The 20,867-nt window shown below is 41.7% G+C and overlaps 1 protein-coding gene and 1 long non-coding RNA gene across 2 annotated transcripts; one reads left to right on the forward strand and one right to left on the reverse strand.

Moving 5' to 3' along the window:
* Positions 1 to 365: 365 nt before the first annotated feature.
* On the forward strand, positions 366 to 18,693 carry VDAC2 (voltage dependent anion channel 2). Its single transcript, XM_059729750.1, has 9 exons — positions 366 to 462; positions 7,896 to 7,967; positions 9,936 to 9,985; positions 12,768 to 12,920; positions 13,016 to 13,068; positions 13,871 to 14,098; positions 15,320 to 15,470; positions 16,745 to 16,802; positions 18,497 to 18,693. Exons 1-9 carry the CDS (start codon positions 369 to 371, stop codon positions 18,586 to 18,588), a joined length of 951 nt encoding a protein of 316 aa, XP_059585733.1. The 5' UTR covers positions 366 to 368; the 3' UTR covers positions 18,589 to 18,693.
* LOC109285617 (uncharacterized) lies at positions 2,859 to 4,251 on the reverse strand. The gene is made up of 3 exons (XR_002093420.2): positions 3,475 to 4,251; positions 3,047 to 3,200; positions 2,859 to 2,958 (listed from the first exon to the last, which is right to left on the reverse strand). It is a non-coding gene; the product is annotated as an uncharacterized LOC109285617 (long non-coding RNA).
* Positions 18,694 to 20,867: the final 2,174 nt, after the last annotated feature.

Below are 20,867 nucleotides of genomic sequence, written 5' to 3' on the forward strand. Positions count from 1 at the left end.
TTTGCTGACTGGTCTCACAGGTGCAAGCCATTGCACACATTTCTTATAGCAAATTCCATTATTCTGCTTCAGTGAATTAGGGAACCTGGGCTTCTCTGAACCAGGCTCAGTTTTGACAAGAGAGTTCTATTTGCATTTATATATTTACATGTAGTTATTTGAAAGCTCTTATATTTTGTTATCAGAAAATCTTGATCCCTTTAAAAGCAGAAGACTCAGAGTGTCCTTCCTCTTCAAAAAGGCCTTAAAATAGCTCCTCCTACAAGGGGCAAGGTCTTACCAATGTAGACAGCTTAGAATCCCTAGAGTTTTATAGAGCTGCAGCACAGCAGTACTTACTATGCTTGTTCTCTAAGCTATAGGGAAGAATGTTAAGGGATATGGAGATCTCACTAGAAAGGAAAAAGAAGAAGGAAAAGAATCGGTCGTTAAGTAAAAAAAAAAAACAACACAAGAGAAAAAGTAAGTATGTGTGTCCCCAGTTGGCTATTAGCTTCTTCTCTGAAGTTTCTTATTTTCTCATTCTTTTTGCTACAATAGGATCAATTAGAATGGATCATGCCCATACTTATACAAAAGAAGCAAGCAAAATTTACAGTAAGCAGCAGTATTAGTACTTACTACAGAGCCAAAGTGATTCTCCAGAACTAATAGATTTCCCCTAGAAGTGGTGCAAGCACCTACTCTGGATACCTTCAAGAAATACTTGGATGCTTATCTTGCTGGGATGATCTGACCCCAGCTGACTTCCTGCCCTTTGGGTGGGGGCTGGACCCGATGATTTCACGGGGTCCCTTCCAGCCCTAATGTCTATAAAACTAATGGCACAGAGACTTCCCTCAGTTCAGACAGGATGCAGAATTTCAGAGCTCTAGGCCTTCCTGCAGCCACTCTGTTCCTTGAATCCTTCTCTTTCCTACTCCCAAAACTCTGATGACCTACAACATTTTAAAAATCTGCTGCTGTTATTGTGAAGGGCTGGCAACATCTGCATTGGCACCAGTTCAAATTAACTGGTACAAACACCTGAATAGACGCTTATTTTTTTTTTTTAAATGTTTATCTTAAATCTGTTCCCAATTGGGTTAAATTAAAGTGAAGAAGTCTGGTTTAAATAAATTCTCTTGCACCAGTTTAACTAAATTGGTTTAATTTTTTTATCTGTAGCTAACTTGATGCAGCTGAGGTGGTTGACAAGCTCTTAACACAGATCATCTGTTGCGATCCATCTTAACCACACAGCTCTGTGGGGTTTTTTAGGTGTCTGGGGTGGGGTTTTTTTCTTGCCTTTGGATTGTCTTGATTATTGATAAATGCAAGTTTGAATTAGTGCTTTATTGTTAATTTATTATATTTGTATTCAACTTTAACTCCAGCTTCGTTTTACATGCTTAGCATGATGGATATGCAGACCTTATGACTAAGCTAGTAAATTTTCATATCAACTTTACAATGTGGCTTCTGTGATCACTTTTTCCACCAAACCCAGGCAGGTTTCACTGACAGCAGCCTTGTGCACCCTGACAAAGACTTGCAGTGTGTGTATGTAAAGTGGTGCTGACTAAGAAATACAGGCTGTAGGAAATGTGTGAATGGTAAAGATAGTTGAGGCAAAAGTAAGACCGTATACACATTGGTGAGTATTTACAGAATGATGGTATCAGAACTAGCCAAACTCTGAGAGGGCTACCTACTTATGTACTTTTTCCTTTCATGGCATATCACCACTGTAGCTCCAGTGACCATCCCCTTCTCTTGGAGATTTAGGCAATGAGGGGTGGTTGAAGGGTTTTGATCTCTTTATGCTAGCATGTTGATACAAGGGAGTGTGTGCGTTCTTTCTTCAGATACAGTGTATATAACATCTAGTAAGCCAGATGATTCATTATTGTTCCATAAGGGTGGGGCGGTAATTACTTGTATTTTTAGATTCCTTAAAATGATGCCAAAACATAACTAAAGTTTTAAGTTCTGAATTCGGGAAGGTACATTGTCCATTTTATATAAATATATTCTGAATGAATAATGGCTTTGAACAATGGACTGTTATAGGCAACAATCAGTATTTTACTTTAATAAGACCCCTATTTCTAATGTATAGTCCAACCAGTACTAAAGCATACTGATTTTTCTCATTCCCTTTTCATCCCAATTTCCGTTCCCTCTTTTTGTATGTTCTCTCATGAGGAATTCGCCTAACTTCTGCTATACAATACTTATCTTCTGTGTCTAAATGTACTAATCTGTGGGGGCTTGGGGGGTGAAAGCATTTCTGTTGGAAGGGGAAACTGCATTGAGGCATGTCTTTGCATGCCACTTTATGGGTGCTGAATACTTCATACCCTACTGCCAAACTGCTCTTTGGCCCACTATTGCACTAGTGACTCAATGATTTCAGCTGTAAGGAGTGTCATAAGGCACGTTGCACTACACTGACTGCTGCAGAACAGTCGTGTGATACTCCGTCTAGCTATTTTCCACAAGGGATCTCCTCAGCCATCAGAGAATCGCTGCAAAAAGTTTTTTGTTTTGTCAGCATCCTGATTTTCTTTAACAGTTTATGGTAATTTAGGACTAAAACTTGTAAGCGAAGAATCCTAGCCAGAATATATACACATTCCAGAAAAGACTGAGGACATCTGCCTTACATGATGTGTAAGTGCACTAGCAGTATCAGGGCACCCACTTTTCATGGTGGGAAATCAGGACAGCGTAGGAGGGCATCCAGAGCGTGGTGCTAGCGAGGTGTAAGGGTTAACACAGTTAACACAGAAGGCTTTTGGTGCTGGAGGCGAGGGAGAACTGTGCAGTAGGGATGGTGAGAAGGAGGGTGGCAGTAAGACAGGCCAGAGGCAAGCTTGTAATCCTTAAACTACATGTTTATTAGTGATCTCTGGTTTAGCTCCCTACAGCTCCTTCCTGTTGCTCCTAGGTGCAGCCTGACTTCTCTGTGTATGCCTAAAAATAAATGCAATGACCAGATTTTAAAGCAAAACCAAGAAGTCCTGGGTTTATTTTGTTTCACCCCCTTCTGCCCTTCCCCGACCTTTGACTCCCCGTGAGGGGACAGGGCCATCATTTGGGTAATGTTTTAGGCCCGGTGCCGATGGGCGCTTGCTTATCTTCATTTAAGGCTCGAAGGGCAGAGATCTTTCCCCGTGGGCAGGAGGCCTGCTTGACTTCACTTTCCGCTGCCTATTCTGGAGAGCCCGCGCGTTAGTGCACACAAGGACATCTCCATCCACCCACACAAAAGAGTACCTCCTACCGCGCGTGCGCGGAAAGGGGAACGCGCTTCCTCCGAACAGCCCAGCCAGCCCACGCGCCTCCCTCTGAGCCCCGCCCCTCTCCCTCTGGTCCCTCTAAGCCCCGCCCCTCCCGCGGCGGGGCCTGAAGGACCCCATGCCTGCCCGGGGCTGCCCTGCTCAGTGCCTGCCGGGAGACCGCCTCCCCCCAGCCCTGAGCCCCGCGCACCCCCACTGGGACGAGGCGTCTCTGTAAGAAGCGGGGCCCGCCCTCGAGGCGGGACAGCAGGGGCCGGGTGCGGCGGCGGAGCAGGCGGCGAGCTGGGCGGCCCCGGCTCGTTGGGGTCCTCCGCGGCGGCGGGCGGATCGGTGTCTCCTTCACTTCGCCCTCCAGCACGAGCGGCCGCAGCCAGCCCGGCCCCGCCGCTTCGGCCCCGCTCCCGCGCCAGCTCTGCGCCCAGGTGACGGCCCGGGCCTCGGCCTCCCGCGGGCGGGGGGCGGCGCTTGGCCTGGAGGGACCCGGCGGAGGGGCGGGCGCGGTGGGCCCCCACCTCAGCGCCGGCCGAAGCCTGGCCCCGCTCCCCGGGCGGCTGCTGCCCCGCGCCGGGCGGGGCGGGCCGGGCCGGGCCGGTGCCCTAAGATGGCCGCGTCGAGGAATTCACCTTGCCGCCGCCCGGGAGCGGGCCCGGCCGGGTCTTCCCGCGGGGCAGAGGCAGAGGCAGGGGCGCAGCTGGGTTGCCCCTTCCCTCCCGCGGGCCCGACCCAGCTCACCTCTGCGTCTTGGTTTTCTCCCCTCTCGTAGATCCTTTAGCTCGGCCTAGCTATGACTTACACTCCGGCATGCCCGCCTCCGCGACGTAAGTAGGGACAGAGCCGCAGCGACAGTAACGTGCTGGGATAAGCGGGGTCAGCGCCAAGGGCTAGAGCAGCTCCGGACCAGCCTGAGGGGCCAGGTCACCCCGTGTGGGGCCTGGCACACACCCGGCCTCTGCGCCCCTCCGAGAGATGTCTGCTTAGCTACTAGACTACATATACTCGATTATATATGTATATAGATAATGGGGTATTTTATGTATGTGTATATACACATACATATTAGTTTATAAAACGTGCCGTTATCTCAATATATACAAAAATGTATATATTGAGATATGAAATGCATATATAATCTAAAATTGGTTGGACTAGATGACCTCTCGAGGTCCCTACTTTTTTTCTATGATTCTATATTTCTAATATATATGTGCACACATACACACAGGATAGATGCAGTTAAAGCTTTATACTTGTAAGTAACTTGATTACGAACATCTGTGTCTGTATGTATAAAGTTTTAATTACATGTGCTCTTCATACATTTTTTTTTTTTTTTTTCTCTTCCGGATTTTCAATGTCCTGGAGTCACACCAAATATCCTTGAACGGTTTCTTACAGCTCCTTTCATCTCAGGGTGTGAACCAGTTGAAACATTACCTTGAGGGAAAGCTGTGATGCAATAATACTAATAGCATTAATTGCATTGTCTTCCCTGGTATTTAGCAAACTGACTTTCCCTTTTGGTAGGAGATCTCTTGTTTGGGGTTTTTGAGAACCGTAAATGTGATTGGATGATTCTAGGATTTTACAAGAAAAAAGGATAGGTGGAAGTCCAGATTAGGGTGGAGCTATTATTTGCATCAAATCCTTTTCTTGTTCTTAAAAACTGAAATAAGATTGAGAGAGGCAATTGCTTACTCTCTTCAAATTCCCAAGTGATGCATTTCTAAGATACAAGTATGCTTAAAATCCATGCTACTCATGTGAAATGTAATAGAAGAATTACATTTTAATGAAAAGATAAACAGCCTTTTTGATGGTATACATATGCAGGCAGCCGACATATAACAAATGTAATTTGGGTGAATATACAAATTACTAACAACAGTAATTAATTAGTACTGTCACATTCATAAAACTTCATAGGTTACAAACTCTTATAAGCTGTTTGTCAGTTTACTCATTCATTAGCACAGCTGTTATTTAGCATACATCTGTTGCTGCCATAATATGAAATTGTGTGTCTGAATCTAGAGGGTCCCACAGAAAAAGGACCCCCATAAGTTAATTGCCAGTGTTTTGATGCTACAGGCTGCTACAAAACTGAAATTGGAAGTAGTTCTCCGTAGAATCTCTGCTTTTGAATTAAGGCACATTTCTTAGGAAGAAAAACGTGGCATAGAAATTGAAAGTGTTGATGTGAACTCTTAAAATAACCACTAACAAGATCTGCCATTGTAAATCTGGTTGCACAGTGAGCATTAGGGTAGAAATTAGCAACTGCCTTTCCACTTAGTATAGCTCATTCAGTGCAACCATTTTAAAGTCTTTAATCACAGCAGTTTTGAGCTAGCTCTTAAAATGTTTTTCTGTAAAATGTCTGCTACTTAACCTGTGGATGTTACTTTTAGTTTTTGTTTTAAGTGCAGGTAGCAGCCAATCCTGCAGAGATGGATTTGTTTGTCTCTACAACAAGGCATCTAGCTACTTTACAGAAAGAAAGAGCTTGTTTTAGTTTATAAAATTGAACTAGTAATATCTGCCTTAAGCTAGCCAGTAAAGGCTGTAAGTGGGCCTGTTAAAATAATATTGGAGTTTTACTTCCTTCAAATAATAAGATGGGTGCCAGTACACTTTACAAATGAATAAATGTCATAGAAAATGTTTAGCTTTAAAGCATTTGTTCCCAAATGTGAGATTTGTATGTACACTAAGAAAATTATTTCTTTACAGTACCAACCTCTTTGAAGTTTTCCTTTTTGGCGGGTGGTGGGGAAGAGCTCACTGTCAGAATTATTCCAGGATAATGCCCTGAGGGGCTGGGTCTGGAATGGCTGTTCCAGTCAGTTCCCCAGTGCTTATAAGGTTTTTAAAAAGTGAGTACCTGAAACTTTGCTTCAATTCCCCAGTGATTTAAGGCCCTCACGGACTTGAAGTCCACAGGTTGTATAAGAATGGCTTCCCCTGGTTTTTATGGTTTTCGACAGGAACTTTTTAAATGAGGTTCAAACTGTTCTGTTCATCTCGGTTAGGCTTACCACCTGAAATGGTAGTATAGTACCCTCATCTACGTAATAAAACGGAGACATTGAATCTAGATTCTTAAAATGTGTGTGCAAGAACATTCTTTTTTACTATTATTTTTTTTAAATGCAAAAACAGGCAGGTAATACATTCAAGCAGTGGTGCCATTATAGTAGGGTGACTGTCTGTCCCTGTTTAGCCAGAACAGCCCTGGATTTCAGAGGCTGGTCTCGGCCACCTGTTGAGAATTATAATGGGCGTCCTGGGGACATGGGGTGCAGTCTGGCCAGGAGTGGGCTAGTGCAGACCACCTTGCAAGTGAGCAGGCAGGCACCACTGCCTGCCCTGCACACCGCCGTGCCCCACCGACCTGGGGGGCGGGCAGTGTCTAGGATTTCCATGTGGCCAGACTAAGTAGTTCCTCCTCAAAGCTTCATTCTCAATTTTAAAAACATATTTTTTCTAAACTTTACCTGCTGCTGAAGGATGAGTGTGTTGTTGTTTTAATTTTTATTTTTTTCGGGGGGGAGAAGATGACAGTACTTTTCTAATTTGTTCTACTGTATCGTTTCCCTTGTTTTGGGGGGAAAATTACCATTAAATGATGGAACAATAGTATTGCCTTGTGAACTTCTGTACGGTGAAAGATAACCTTGAAGACCAACATGAATATTTGGATGGGTGTGGGTGGCTAGAAAGAAAGAGTTGAATAGTAACGGCTCTAAAATATCGCGTAACCTGACAGCTCTTCTGCTACACTAAAGCTGTCAAAAGCTCAGCCTGAGAACAGACCTGCTAAATGCTCTTGGTTTGCTTCTCTTATCTGATCTTCCCCACATTAAGCTTGCTGGCCATTAAACTGTTTTACAGTATCCAGGAAAAGCCTTCATCTGACTCTTTGCTTTTAGACTACTGTATTTGGACTCCCATCAGCTTTATTTCTGTTACTTCTTCAGTAAGTTTTTCTTTAATGCTCCTAATGAGTCCCAGCAAAAGGTAGTGAGATAACAGGGTCACAAAAAAGAACCCATCTTTTCTTTTCTTTAGCACTGAAATGCACTGATCACCAGGCAACAAGACAAGTTGTCCAATAATTTTTAAATTGGATGTACACAAATATCATGCAGTTCAAGTAGTTGCTGCTGGCTGTTAGGTATTCTTTCCTTTGGAGCAGCTATTGGGATTCTTGAGGATTTCCATAATGTTTAGTAAAATGGTTATGGACTTTAAAAACCTGGTAAATTTTTTTTAAATCTTCCCCTTGACTTGGCTTTTAAACAGACTTTCAAGTGGAGATGACAGCTAAATAAACAATCCTGCATGTATTTCTTAAGTGAAATCCCAGCTCTTGCTAACTTCCAATCTCTTAATTTGGAACAGAAACATCTAACTCAGAGTTAAATCTGTTTTTTCTGTTAAATCTGTGGGTATATTGCAGGGCACTATAACTAGTTACTGTTTTAGTTTAATAACGTCTCTCTCAAGTCCATATATGACCTATTAAGACCAAAAAATCTTAAAAGGAGTTTGAGTATAGCTTGTTCTTTTGTGATAAATGAATACATACTAATTAGCCTATTATCTTTCCAGCTCCAATGGCGATCCCTCCATCCTATGCAGACCTTGGCAAATCTGCCAGAGATATCTTTAATAAAGGATATGGTAGGAATAATGATTTTTATGATAAGCAATATGAACTTGCATTTTTCTAAAATGGAAGTGCTAAGTTTTATACTCTGCAGATCTTCTGACATGCTTTTATACACCTGCATACAGTGAAACCAGCTTGGGGGTAGGGAGAGCATTTTAAATATGTGGCCACCAATACCAAAGCAATATATATACACAAATAATTGGTTGTGCTTGGTCAAGGGATGGGAATAGAAAAAAAATAGAAAGAAACATAAGTACATATCAAGGAAGCAGGAAAAATTTACAGGAATTCTGTGGGAAAGAAGCAGAGCCTTATGGTGCAGATGCTGGACTGGAACTCCAGATTCTGCATTCAGAACGCAACTCTGCTCTGATCTAAACTTGACAGTTTAATTGGCATAGATGTACATTTTATTTACTGATAAACCATTATAAACCATAAGTGTACATACAAAGGGCCTTATGCTGGTATAGCTTTGTAGTACGGGTACCTAAACTACTAACTGTACCAAGATAAAAGCTCTTGCATACTGACTAACTTGACCACTGTGCTGTTATAACTATGTAAGCTTATAATAAGAGTACCTCCTTCAAACAGAAGATCTGTGTGATTTTTGGGGATCTGCTTAATCCACAGTTCTCCCAAGCACTCTGCTGGCAGCTGCCTGGAACCTCATGGAGTATCACTAACTTTGCTAGAGCTCTACATGAGCAGATGTCCACCAGAGTACAGTATAGAATTAGGGTTGTAATCTCTCTGTGTTTGAGTTGGCAGTCTTCTGCTTTTCTCACAGTTAGTCATCTCAATAGAGACTCAAGTTCATAAAGGTAGAGATTGTCTGTTTGTGACTATATATTTGTACTTTGTGCTTCAGCCCCTAGCCTCTAGGATAGTTGTTCTCAGCCTTTTTTTGCTGCAACCCTAAAATGGCCACCAACAGGACCTCCTAACCTACTGCAGGGGCTTCTGGGAGTGGAGTGTGGCACTGGTGGCACCTCCGGTGCGGGGGAGCTGCCATTGTCCCCTCTGTGTGCAGTGGCCCTCCCCTGCCCACCCACCGCTCCTGGGCCGTTTGTGCGAGTGCATGTGTGTGTGCAGGCCCTTTGCAACCCTACTGATGACCCCCCTGCAACCCTTATTTGGGTCACACCCCAAGGTTGGGAACCAGTGGTGTAGGAGCTGCAGCACAGAGTACACTGGAAGTAATAGCTCTATTGGATCTTTAAAAGTAATAACATAAAATTTAGGAAATTGTTTTTAAGGCTTATGCAGATGTAATAACATGGGAAATAATTACTTAGACACAATACAGTTTAAGTTGCATTCATCCATATGTGTGATGCATCTTTATGGTGGCAAAGATGAAGAATGGTAACTTCTAGGTCTCAAACTGACAAAATCATACTTATTTGTCCTAATGTGGAGGCTTGGTGGGAGGGATTGCCTGTGTAATTCTCAGGCTGCCACTGTTGTAAGAGGCAGCCTTGCTTATCTTACACTTGCTTAGTGTAAGATAAAGCAACTTTATTATCAGGAAGCTGACACTGAAAAAGGCACTTGAATAAATCTCCCTCTTGTAATAATTCAGAATTATTTCCTGGTTTTAGTGATTGCATGAAACTTTTTTGCCTATCTTAGTCCTGCAGAGTTGAGAGCTATGAAAGAGTATGATTGATTTCATTTTAGTTGGTGCTCAACATAGATTCTGCAAACAGAATGCCATTTGAATTTTTTATTGATAGCAGCAGAAAGCTGGAAAAAAAAATGCTGCTTTACTTTCAGGGCCAAAGTTGGCTCGGCATAGTTGCAGCTGCTTGAAGGGAAAGGGAAGAATGATTATCCTTTAGATAGAGTAGCCAACTGTTTTGTAGGAGTTATCCGTGTAGAATAAAGGGGGGCAGAAGAGGGAGCTTAAAATATTTATTTGAGTATTTGTTTATAACATGTTGTAGTAACTTCAGCCTCTCCTTGTTAAGGATTTGGACTTGTGAAACTGGATGTGAAAACAAAGTCTGCAAGTGGAGTGGTAAGTCTTGCATACAGTTGTATTTTTGATTGTGCTCTAAGTCTGTGGGAACACTTTCCTCCTTATAAAAGGACAGCTTTTTTTAGATGCTGTTTGGTAGGTGCCAAATACTTTGATAACAGTTGGCACATTATGCTGTAGTAATCCATATAGGTTTGTAACTTTGAATGTAACAGCAGCATTGCAGTGTTTGCTAACATGCTGTAGTTCAGGTGTATGCCCTGCTTAGCAACTTTGTAGATACCAAATCATTTATTCTATATGGGTGCAGGGGACACAGAAATGAGTGAATAGCAGATCTGTTCTTTAAAGAACATACAGGGTGAATCTACACATGCAGTTCAGGCAATGTAAACTCTGCATCAGTTTGTTCCAGAGTACCTGCTCCCGGGTGCGGTATCTTCACACGTGCCCAGGACAGCAACATTTTGAGCTGGGATGGAGCAGTCTCTGGCCCAGCAGCAGACTCGGGGGGGGGGGGGGGGGGGGGGTCAACCCTGGGTTTCAGGTGGTGGCATGGGGTGGCAGAGAGGCTGGCTGGGGCATGTGCCCTGAAACTGCGGAGCTGTATGGCTGACCCGCTGCCTCTCCCCTCTGAGCCTGCTGCCAGCCCAGGACTGCTCTGCCCTAGCTTTCCAGGTCACCATCCACATGTGTATTGCAGTGCAGTAAAATAACTCCACTATAAGCTAGTACTGTTCCTAGCAGTACTATCTTACAGCAGAGGTAATTAATTTAATGCGCCCTAATATTGGCACACATGTAGATGGTGATGCTTTACCACAGAGCTAATTGGTCAACTCTGCAGTTAAGTGTAGATGCACCCACAGAAATCGTAATTTGCTTCCATTGGATAATTCTTGGTGTCCATAGATTCCTGTTCTGTGTGCAGAGTAAAGCTTCATCTGTCTAGCCCAGGGATGCTTAACCTCCAGCCCATGAGCCAGATGCAGTTTCCACCACTCATTTGGCCTATAGGGTTCCCCATGGATCTTTTTGGGGAGTCCTGTGGGTGTGATCCTGAACACTAAATTGAGCATGTGTGGGGCTCCATCCTGGCTGGGGGAGCAGCCCTGTACCATGCTTCTGGTCCACAGGTCCAAACCTGTGAGCACCACTGGTGTATCCAATGTGTTCACTTTGCCTTGGCAGCAGAAAAATGGATTAGCATTATACCACTCCAAGATGTATGGTGTTTGGTTTTCTTTTTTAAAATTAGCATGTGGCAGTTGAGCGATGGCTCAGATTGTTACATGAGTGTTTTGTAATGCTGAAAAAGGCCAACCTTCAAATCTTACTAAGGCTGAGTCTTCAGTAGTAAATTTTAATAACATAACTGCTTGTCTATACTTAGCCCAAGAGCTTGGCAAAACTCTTCAAGTGGTCCTCCAGCCCAAATAATTGGCCACCACTGGATTATACCGTTTGAAACTTGGGAGCATGCAGACATCTAGTGGTTCACTAGTGTACTTCAAGTAAATACTTTGGCCCTAGGTAGTTCATTTTGACTGAGATCAAATGTGGTTGTTTGTGCTTCCTATAAAAATTCTCACGCCTTTAGAAAGGATGAACTGCAGTTGGTATGTCTGCCCTGTTCCTCTACTACATACCCCCTCTCCCTCTCCAGCCCCTGAGAACGTTCTTAGCAATATTGGCATATTACTGTATTTACTGTAATAACTAAGTATTTTCTTCAGTGTGTGATGAGGTGGGTTTAGTACTCCAGGAATAATTGTTTAGATATGCTTTACTAATAAAACAACTGTCCTCCTTAGCAGTAGTATATGAAAGGCATGTTATAATTAGCCACCAATTCTAGGAGGCGGGGGGTGGGATATTAGGTCTGAGCTAATTGAGAGTTGGTATATTAACATTGTGGATTGATTTTCTGTATAAAGTTTTTTCTATTGGAATTTTGTTAAACTAATGAGGATAGGTTGGTATGGTTTCTTTCTTGCATTCAGAGCCTTAATCACATTTGTGAATGAAATCTGCTAAATATTAGTAGTTAATGTTACAGCTAGCTACCCAGAGCATCTTTTTTGCAAAGGGTGGCATTATAAATCTAACAAATTTGTCGTGTCCCTAAGCTTAATATTTTTTTGCTTGGGAGTATGTATTCTCTTATGTGACTATTTAAATGCGTAGCTGGAACAGTAAGGCTGCTGTTCTAATTTTTGCTTAGCACCAAAGTTGAGGTCCAGTCTGGGTAATGATTATAAAATAATATTGCTCTATTTAAGGTACATATTTGGAGCCATCTCACAGTTATAGAGTGACAATCTATCTTTGGAGAAGAAAGGCTAGAATAGCAAGATTCAGGATTGCGACATGCTGCCAGAGCTGTGTAGGAAGCTTTCTGCCAGGCCCAAATCTGTGATATTAATCTTACTAATGTTAAGCAACAAACTCCCCTCTGTATTTGAAACACTTAATTTCCCTTCCTTTTCAGGATAAAAAATTAACTTTGAAATAAATTTCTTCAGCGTTATATATAGCAGGAAGTAGGAAATATATAATTGAGCTGCTGAATAGTGTAATTGCTACCTTGTCTGCATTTTTATGAATAGGTACAAAGTGTTGGGTTCTTCCAGACATTCAGTGGGATATTGCATGTTAACATAAATTAAACTTGTCACACAGGACAGAGCTGCTTTACAATTGCGCAGTGTTCACTTTTTAAAATTCTCTCCAAACTAAATAAGATGTTGTTCAACCCTGTTTCTTGTGTGTGACTAAATGGTATGTGCAGCCCATGAACCATCTTTACTTTTTTTGTCAGGAATTCACAACATCTGGGTCATCGAACACAGACACTGGAAAGGTGAATGGGAGCTTGGAGACCAAATACAAATGGGCTGAGTATGGTCTGACTTTCACAGAAAAATGGAACACAGATAACACTCTGGGAACAGAAATTGCTATTGAAGACCAGGTAATAGAAAACAAAAATTAACTATAAGTAGACTGTCATCTAAACAGTAGATTTAAATTGATAAGTTGTTTGGCTTGTTTTGTTTTCCAAAATAGATTGCCAAAGGTTTGAAACTGACTTTTGACACAACCTTTTCACCAAACACGGGGTAAGAGTTTCACTTTTATTTGTTTTCTTACAGTACCATTTTTGGCATAATTAAGGAAATACTAACATTACTTGCAGGGTTAATTATTGGGTAAATTTCTATGGAAAAATAAAAAGATTGTTGCTTGGATCAACCCACTTTTTTTTTTTTTTTTTTCAAATAATTAAATATGACTTGGTTGCTTAGATATGGAGAATTGTCATGGAGAGAAGTTGGGGGGCATAGGGAGGCAGAGGCGTACATTTTTAAGTCATTCAAGATGTAAAACCCCCCACAAAAAGTAGCACTTTAAACTCGGCACGTTCCTGTGCTGAGCACACCACATGCCCAGAAGAAGCAGCACATTAGTTGGGCCCAGCTTGCCCAACGTCTGTATAAATCAGGTGCTTCGGTGGGTTTTTTTTGTGCTTTTTATATAATAGCTAATTGAATCAGCTAGGTAAAAGCGCCAAAAAACCCCATTGAAACACTCAGTCTACTTGGGCATTACAGTGCTGGGTTGAAGTAACACACTGCTGCTTCTGGTAAATTATGGGAGTTTTCTTGAGTTTTTTGTTCGGGTTTTTTTTTCTCATAATTGTTAGCGGCCTAAATGTGTAATATTTATTTCCTTAAAAACCTTTTTTATGCGTTATTTATATTTCTGCTTTCTTGACTGGTCAGTTATGTCTTTCTCCATTCTTGACAACTCTTATACTTTGGCTTTTGTGTACCCACTGCAGGTTAGTAGAGATCTAATTTTGAACTTCTTGGATGAAGAATTAAGCTTTTGTAAAGTAACTTTTTTATTTTATTTTCCCAGAAAGAAAAGTGGCAAAATTAAATCATCTTATAAACGTGAATGTGTAAACCTGGGTTGTGATGTTGACTTTGATTTTGCTGGACCTGCGATCCATGGTTCAGCTGTTTTTGGTTATGAAGGTTGGCTTGCTGGCTATCAGATGACTTTTGATAGTGCCAAATCAAAGTTAACAAGGAATAATTTCTCTGTGGGTTACAAGACTGGAGACTTCCAGCTGCACACTAATGTGTGAGTAATTGGGGGGTTTTTAAGGCTGTTTGGGAAGACAAGATATGTCATATTGAATGAATGGCTATAGTTTGTGCAATGTTTATGAAGAGTCTGGAAAAGAACTTCTTGCTCAGTTAACCAGTATGTCACTTTTTGGATAACAGCTGAGACTTCTTAACATTATCTTTAGCCATTTCCATGCCTTTGGCTTAACTAGGATTTTTGTGGTGTTCGTATAAAGTAATGTCAGATTCAAGTGTGCAGCACTTTTACAGAGCCGTAAAAATCGAAATACAGTATTTCAGTAGTCTTTACCAAGTAGACTGTTGTCTGCAGTAAGGTGGAGAGAATTGTACTGTTATGACAAACCTGCACCCCTACCAGAAATAGGTGTGAGCCCATTACATAGTTTAAATATGCTTTATCAATGTGTCTTAATTCTTGCTGTAATTGAAAAGTCTCTCTTCGTTCTCGGCTATTCAAAGCACTCAGACTTAACAAACTTACCATTATGTGGCAAAGTAATTAGTTTACTTATTCTGTTGATTTTTTTTTTTCTATTTAGAAGTCCTTGTCCAGCCTCTAATGATTGTTTGAAGACGCCTTATTAAATTGCAGTCTAAATGATTGTGCATGTCATTTGTTAGTGTAGTAACAAATATATGTGATTCCACTTATGTGCTGCATTAGGAAGCCATTTTGCATGTTATGCCCTCTTAATACAAATTTGTTCCCTATCTTAGCCTTGTAAAAAGGAAGGGATTGAGAGGGAGTGGAGTTAAGAAAATAAAAGCGAGTTCAAATAGCAGTATTCAGGTCTATAGTAAATTGCTTGCAAAATTAATTAAAAGATTTGAAATTGGCATTGTACTTTAAAGGGGAGAGGTTTATTATTTTTAAATATTTCTTCAATGTTACTTGATATGATGCTACTTTTCAAAACGTTCGGTATCCAGTCATTACAAATTTAGCTTGCTGTTTTATTCCTTTGATTTTTTTTTTTTTCTGTATTCTTTGTTTCAAATGGTTCATATTGGTTGCTTTGTTTTTTTTTGAGATTGGCTCTTCCATGAACTTTTAACATTATATTGCCCTCCTCCTATTTTCATTTTTTTTAATGGAAAACTTTGAATATTTTGTTCCTGTCTTTTAGATGACTTGGTTGAGTAAAACTTAAAAAACCCCCTAATTCTAGGGGATTTATTTTCCATAATTCTTATAGTTGAAAATATTTTGCAGCAATGATGGGTCAGAATTTGGTGGCTCAATTTACCAGAAAGTGAGTGACAACCTTGAAACTGCTGTAAATCTAGCTTGGACAGCAGGCAGCAACAGCACTCGTTTTGGTATTGCAGCTAAATACCAGTTGGATTCTACTGCTTCTATCTCTGTAAGTATCTCCTTGGGTTCAGCTCCATTAGCACCTCCATCACAATCTATGCAGGCCAGCTTGTAAATTTTCCTTAAATGCTCCACACCTAATAATAAATTTAATTTTTCTTTTCTCCTCTGTATCATAAATAATGTTTCACAGGTCAGTACTAACAAGTAAAATGGAACATAGCATGTAATTTAGTATGTAACTACTGTGACTGATACTTGAAGTATTGCAGTTATACCAACAGCAGTCCAAATGTATTAAACTTTTTGGGGGTAACTTCAACAGTTTCACATGATAAGAATTCAATACTGGCTGCTGCTTCCATTTTTCATTCAATCTTCCATAGCTTAATGGTCAGTTACTTGTACAGTAAAAGCTCTGTTATCTGGCACCCCCCAGGAATGGGGGATGCCGGATAACAAAATATGCTGATTAATTGAGTGGCCCCGGCTGCTGCTTCTCCCGCTGTGTCTGGGGCGTCCCACCTGCAGGCCCTGCGGGACAGGGAGGCGGGCCCCGCATAGCCCCATGCAGCCTGTTATGCCCCTGTGCTGTGGCGGCTCAGCAGCACAGGCTGCTTTGCCCCAGGCCTTGGGGGCTTGGAGAAACTGGAAGTGTCATGGTAGGCACTTCCACTTTCACTTTTTCTTACAAGCCAGCATGCCGGTTAACAGAGCATGCTGGCTTGTAAGGTGCCGGTTATCAGAGAGTTTACTGTATTTGTAATTCCTCCTTCAAACTATGTCTTGTGATCTGGAATAAGTATTATAACTTAGATTAATATACTACTCTACATCCTATTGATTTGAGGTTATGGCAATAAGTATAACAATATATGCAGAGCTTCAGTAATTTGCTGCTCCTTGATTGGAGGCACAAATAAAGTTTCTTTTAAAGATATTTCATCACATGTTGTAGCTTGTTCTGAAGCAGTCCATTTCAGGAGTATCATAAGGATTGGCTTGGGTTTCTTCCTAGAGAAGACCTAAAAAAATATTTTCTGATAACTAGTGTTGTTAGAGATGCATGTCTGAGGAGGATTTTTAGCCACCCTCTCATAAATATTTCTTCTGGCATTAGAGCCACATGCAATGTAATGGTGATGTTTAATTTAGAAGGAAATAAAAGCTGTTTAGGTAGTAAGTACAGAAATCCTGAAACTATAAACATCTTGCTGAAGCTGTGATGACTGTGTTGGATGACAATATTCTGCCTTATAGGATTATATCAGAGAGCATTTCTTGAACTTTTCTTTTTAATTACTGCTTTTCCTCTTGTTTCAGGCAAAAGTGAACAATGCTAGTCTAGTTGGAGTGGGTTACACCCAGACCCTAAGGCCAGGTAAATATTTTTGAATGAATCATTGCTCCAGCCATGCCTAGGAATCCAAAACTATAGACTTTGGTTCTGTTTTTGCAAGGCTAGATTACTTAAATGTAACTGCTTCTATTTTCCCTCTTCAGAATGACTGAAGGCTAACAGCTGATTTTTGTGACAGTAGTGTATGTTGTGTGCAGCAAATGTTTACTTTGTCTTCCAGAAAAAATGCTTTCACATTTGCAAAGTAATACAATGCTTCTATAATGAAGACAAGCTAGTACTTTAATGCTGAGAGTATTTCTTTTGACAGTACCCTACATGTTTTAGCTTAATTGAAAATGCCCAGTAGTTTAATGGTAGTGTTGGAGTGATGTACCCTTGATGGTCCAGAAAATGTATGCTGGGTACACACATGACTATACACTTCATTTCCAAATTCCAAAGTAGTATTTTCCCTGATTTTACATGCTGTTGTACTATATTCTTAATATAAAGTTAAGGTAGCTTTTAATTAGAGGTGCCCTGATATATTGGTCCGATATTGCATCAGTACTGATTTATAAAGAAAACTGGATGTATCTCGTATTGACCCAATGGGGCCAGTAATTTAGTCGATAAATGCCTGTGCTGTGCTCAGCCACAGCACAGCACTTAAGGAGCACAGCTGGCAGTATGACGAGCTTCCTCCATACTCAGTCCAGTGTGGTGGAAGGGGGTGTGGGGGGAAGGGAAAGGGCATGGGGGTGCAGATCAATGCCCCCCATGGTGAGGGAGGGGGCAGGGGCAGGTACTTTCCAGGTGGGGGGGGGGAGAGCTGGAGATATGGCTCGTGTGGGTGGAGGGGGAAAGGGGAGGCGGCTCCTGCTGCTGCTTGTACCCTGGGAGGGCACAAGGGGGATGTGTGTCACCTGGATCTACGTGGAGTGGGCTGCAGCCAGGGCTGTGCAGGGCTCTTGGAGCAGGCACCGGCAGCACTGGGAGGATGCTGCATCCACCTCAAATCTGGCTTCCGCTCCCAGTGCTGCTGTCGCAGCCCCAGCTCTTTCTGGGGTGTTGAGCTGGGGCTGTGTTGTGTGGCTGGTGGCGGTGGCAAAATTTGGGGCCAGCCCCCCAATAACCCTGGCTGCAGCTTCCCCTGCCCCATGCAGATCCGGGGGGGGGCAGATGCCCCCCCACATGCCATCTGGGGTGCAAGCAGCAGTGGGAGCTGCCCCCCCACCCCATGAGGTGTGGCTCTGGACCCCCCACCCCTGGCAGCCCCTCTCCCTCACAACAGGGGGTGTTGATCTGTTGTCGTCGTGTCGTTCCTCCCCCCCCCCCCCACCCCTGATTTACCAGCTGGAGGCAGCTGTATCGGAAATTGGATCTGTATCGGCCAGTATGCCTCCTTAAATATCAGCTATTGGTTTCACCCCAAAAATCTCTATCGGTACACCCCTACGTTTGATTATTTGGCCTGCCTACTGTTTAAATAAGTAGCATGCAGGTTTTTGCCTGCTATGTCCCAGGTAATTTTTAGTGTCCAGAACTGTTTTCCAGTTCAGTTTTATTTGACCAACTTAAATCTCAATGGAATTAACGTACATATTTCCTGTTTCAATTGAGGGATAGCTTGAGGAGTAATTAACTAACTAGATAAAATCAATAGTCTAGTTACATGAAAGCAGGTAGTTTCAGATGACAAGTTTTAAACATATGATTGCTTATTCTTACAGGTGTAAAGCTTACACTCTCTGCCCTGGTAGATGGGAAGAGCATCAATGCCGGAGGCCATAAACTTGGTCTTGGCCTGGAATTGGAGGCTTAACGTGTCTGCAGAAACTGCTGCAGGGAAGGGATATCAGAAGAATTTGGCCTTAAAAATGTGTTTCCAATGTGACCGGCAGTCTCCCCCCCCCCCCCCCCCCCCCCCCCCCCCCGATGACCTAAAACAAGAGCTGTATTTGAAATATTTAGACAGTTACTTGTTAGCTGGTTTCTAGTTAAATTGGTTACCCATCTAGTTATCAATTCTGCATTAGTGCAGTCACTTAAACATATTTAAATGTATTTAACTGTTAAATGCGCTACCCACAAATAATGAAATAGACATTTATGAAAACTGTACAATTGTGTGCATGTTTGTTTTTATGTTCCTTTTAACATTTGATATTGGCATTGAATGAGAACTGGATTAGTGGATGTTTTGAAATGAGGTCAACAACTTTGTCAAATCACCTTAATTAGAAATACTTTTGGTATCCCAAGACGACTCAAATTATGAATAAAATGACTACACACACATACTTGTGCCTCAGATATTTTAAAAATGAAGGTACTAATGATAAGGGCTCAAGTAAATTTTAGCTTAAATATAAAATGCCTCTAGCACATCCCTGCTTCTGTGGTGCAGTTGCAGACCCAGTCCTCCTGACCCCACATGTTGCAGACTTCAGTTTGACAGGAATTAGACAACTCAATAGGAATTCCTGGACAGGTGAGTCAGGACAGCTCCATCCCATAGTATACTTGAATAATTATTGTGCCCTTAATTGGTTTTGGGGCAAAAACATTCTACTCTTTCAGCATGATTCCTCTTAGTTTTAAAGAGTTTAGGGAGATATAGCAGTGTTTATATCAATCTCTAGAATTTACCCTTTAACGCTTAACTGGATATTATGACTCTAGGTATTCACATTGAGTGCGTCTTCAGTCAGACATTTGGGCAGTTGAGTCTGCTTAATCCAGTTGCTTCATGGCTATGCAAAGCTCCTACTCTGTTTGAAACCAGCGTCAGCTGACCAGAAACTGAAACTTTATTTGTAACATGAAATAAATCTAAATAACACATTTTACTGTTTCCAAATGATAGTTAAGTTGCAAGTATTGAAGCTTATAGGTGGTAATGTCTGAAGTTCGTGAAGCAATGTCAGGCCCAAACTTTCACATTAATTAACGAGGTTCTTTTTCATCTTGTAGCTGTTTTTCCAGGTGTTAAAGATGCAAGTGGCATTTGCTCTTGTAATATGGTGACCCTAAAAATTTAATTTTTAGGTCCTCTATCCTGGCAGCCTTTTTAGGAGCAGCAGACCTAAATAACAGTCTGGTAGGAGGTGGACTGGGTACTTTCCCACCCAGCCATCACAGCTTCCTAAGCCATCAGGCTTGAGGAGATTTGCAAAGACATATGATTTGATAGTCTTGCCCTAATTACATTGAGGACTTAAAGGTGATCCTTAAGCCCTATTACAGTCATTAAAATGATTTAAGATTTTTGCAGGGATTGCCGTAACTAAAAATCCAGTGCATCAAGACACTTTAAAAGCTAAAAATAACAGTACAGATTGGATGCCCTCTGTCTATATGGTTATTTCTTTGTTGCTATGGTTATCTTCAAGAATAGCCAGAAGTGTCCCAGAAACCAACTGGTAACTTCAGTAAGATGATGGGGAGGGGGGAAATATACAAGAAAATGCCATAAAACCATCCACTTGCAACCTTTCCAATAATATTTATTCTCTAATGCTGTACATGGGACAGGGAAACTAACATAGTAGCATGTTAGTTTGACCCAGCCTTGCAACCATCTGTATAGATCGGGCACTTCAATAAGGCTTTTTGGCACTTTTTTTTATCTAAAGCTGATTCAATCAGCTAATAGCTGACTGAATCAGCTTTAGATAAAAGCACCAAAAAAGCCCTGCTAAAGTGTCTGATTTAAACAGACATTGGATGAGCTGGGTCCAACTAACGCAATGTGTCTAATGAGCATGTGCTGGGCTCAGTGGGTGGGGTGGGGTGCACTGAGTTAAAAGTAAAGCACAATTTTTGTGGTTTGTTTTTTTTTTTTTTACCTTGGATACTATCGATGTATCTAAGTAGCTTGTTTGTAGAACTGTGATCTACTTGTGTGTGTACAGTTTGGGGGGGGGGGGGGGGTTGTGGAGGGGACTGGGGATATCAGCTGTGCTCTAAATTGGAAGAAACACTATAACTGTCCCTCTCACATGAATCACTTGATACCATATCATTTTACTTTTTCACTATAAACATTGTCCTGCCAAGAATACAAAGGCTACTGGAAAGTGGCACTCTGGCAGATTTAAA

Source organism: Alligator mississippiensis, chromosome 6, assembly GCF_030867095.1.
Source record: "Alligator mississippiensis isolate rAllMis1 chromosome 6, rAllMis1, whole genome shotgun sequence".
Lineage (NCBI taxonomy): Eukaryota > Metazoa > Chordata > Crocodylia > Alligatoridae > Alligator > Alligator mississippiensis.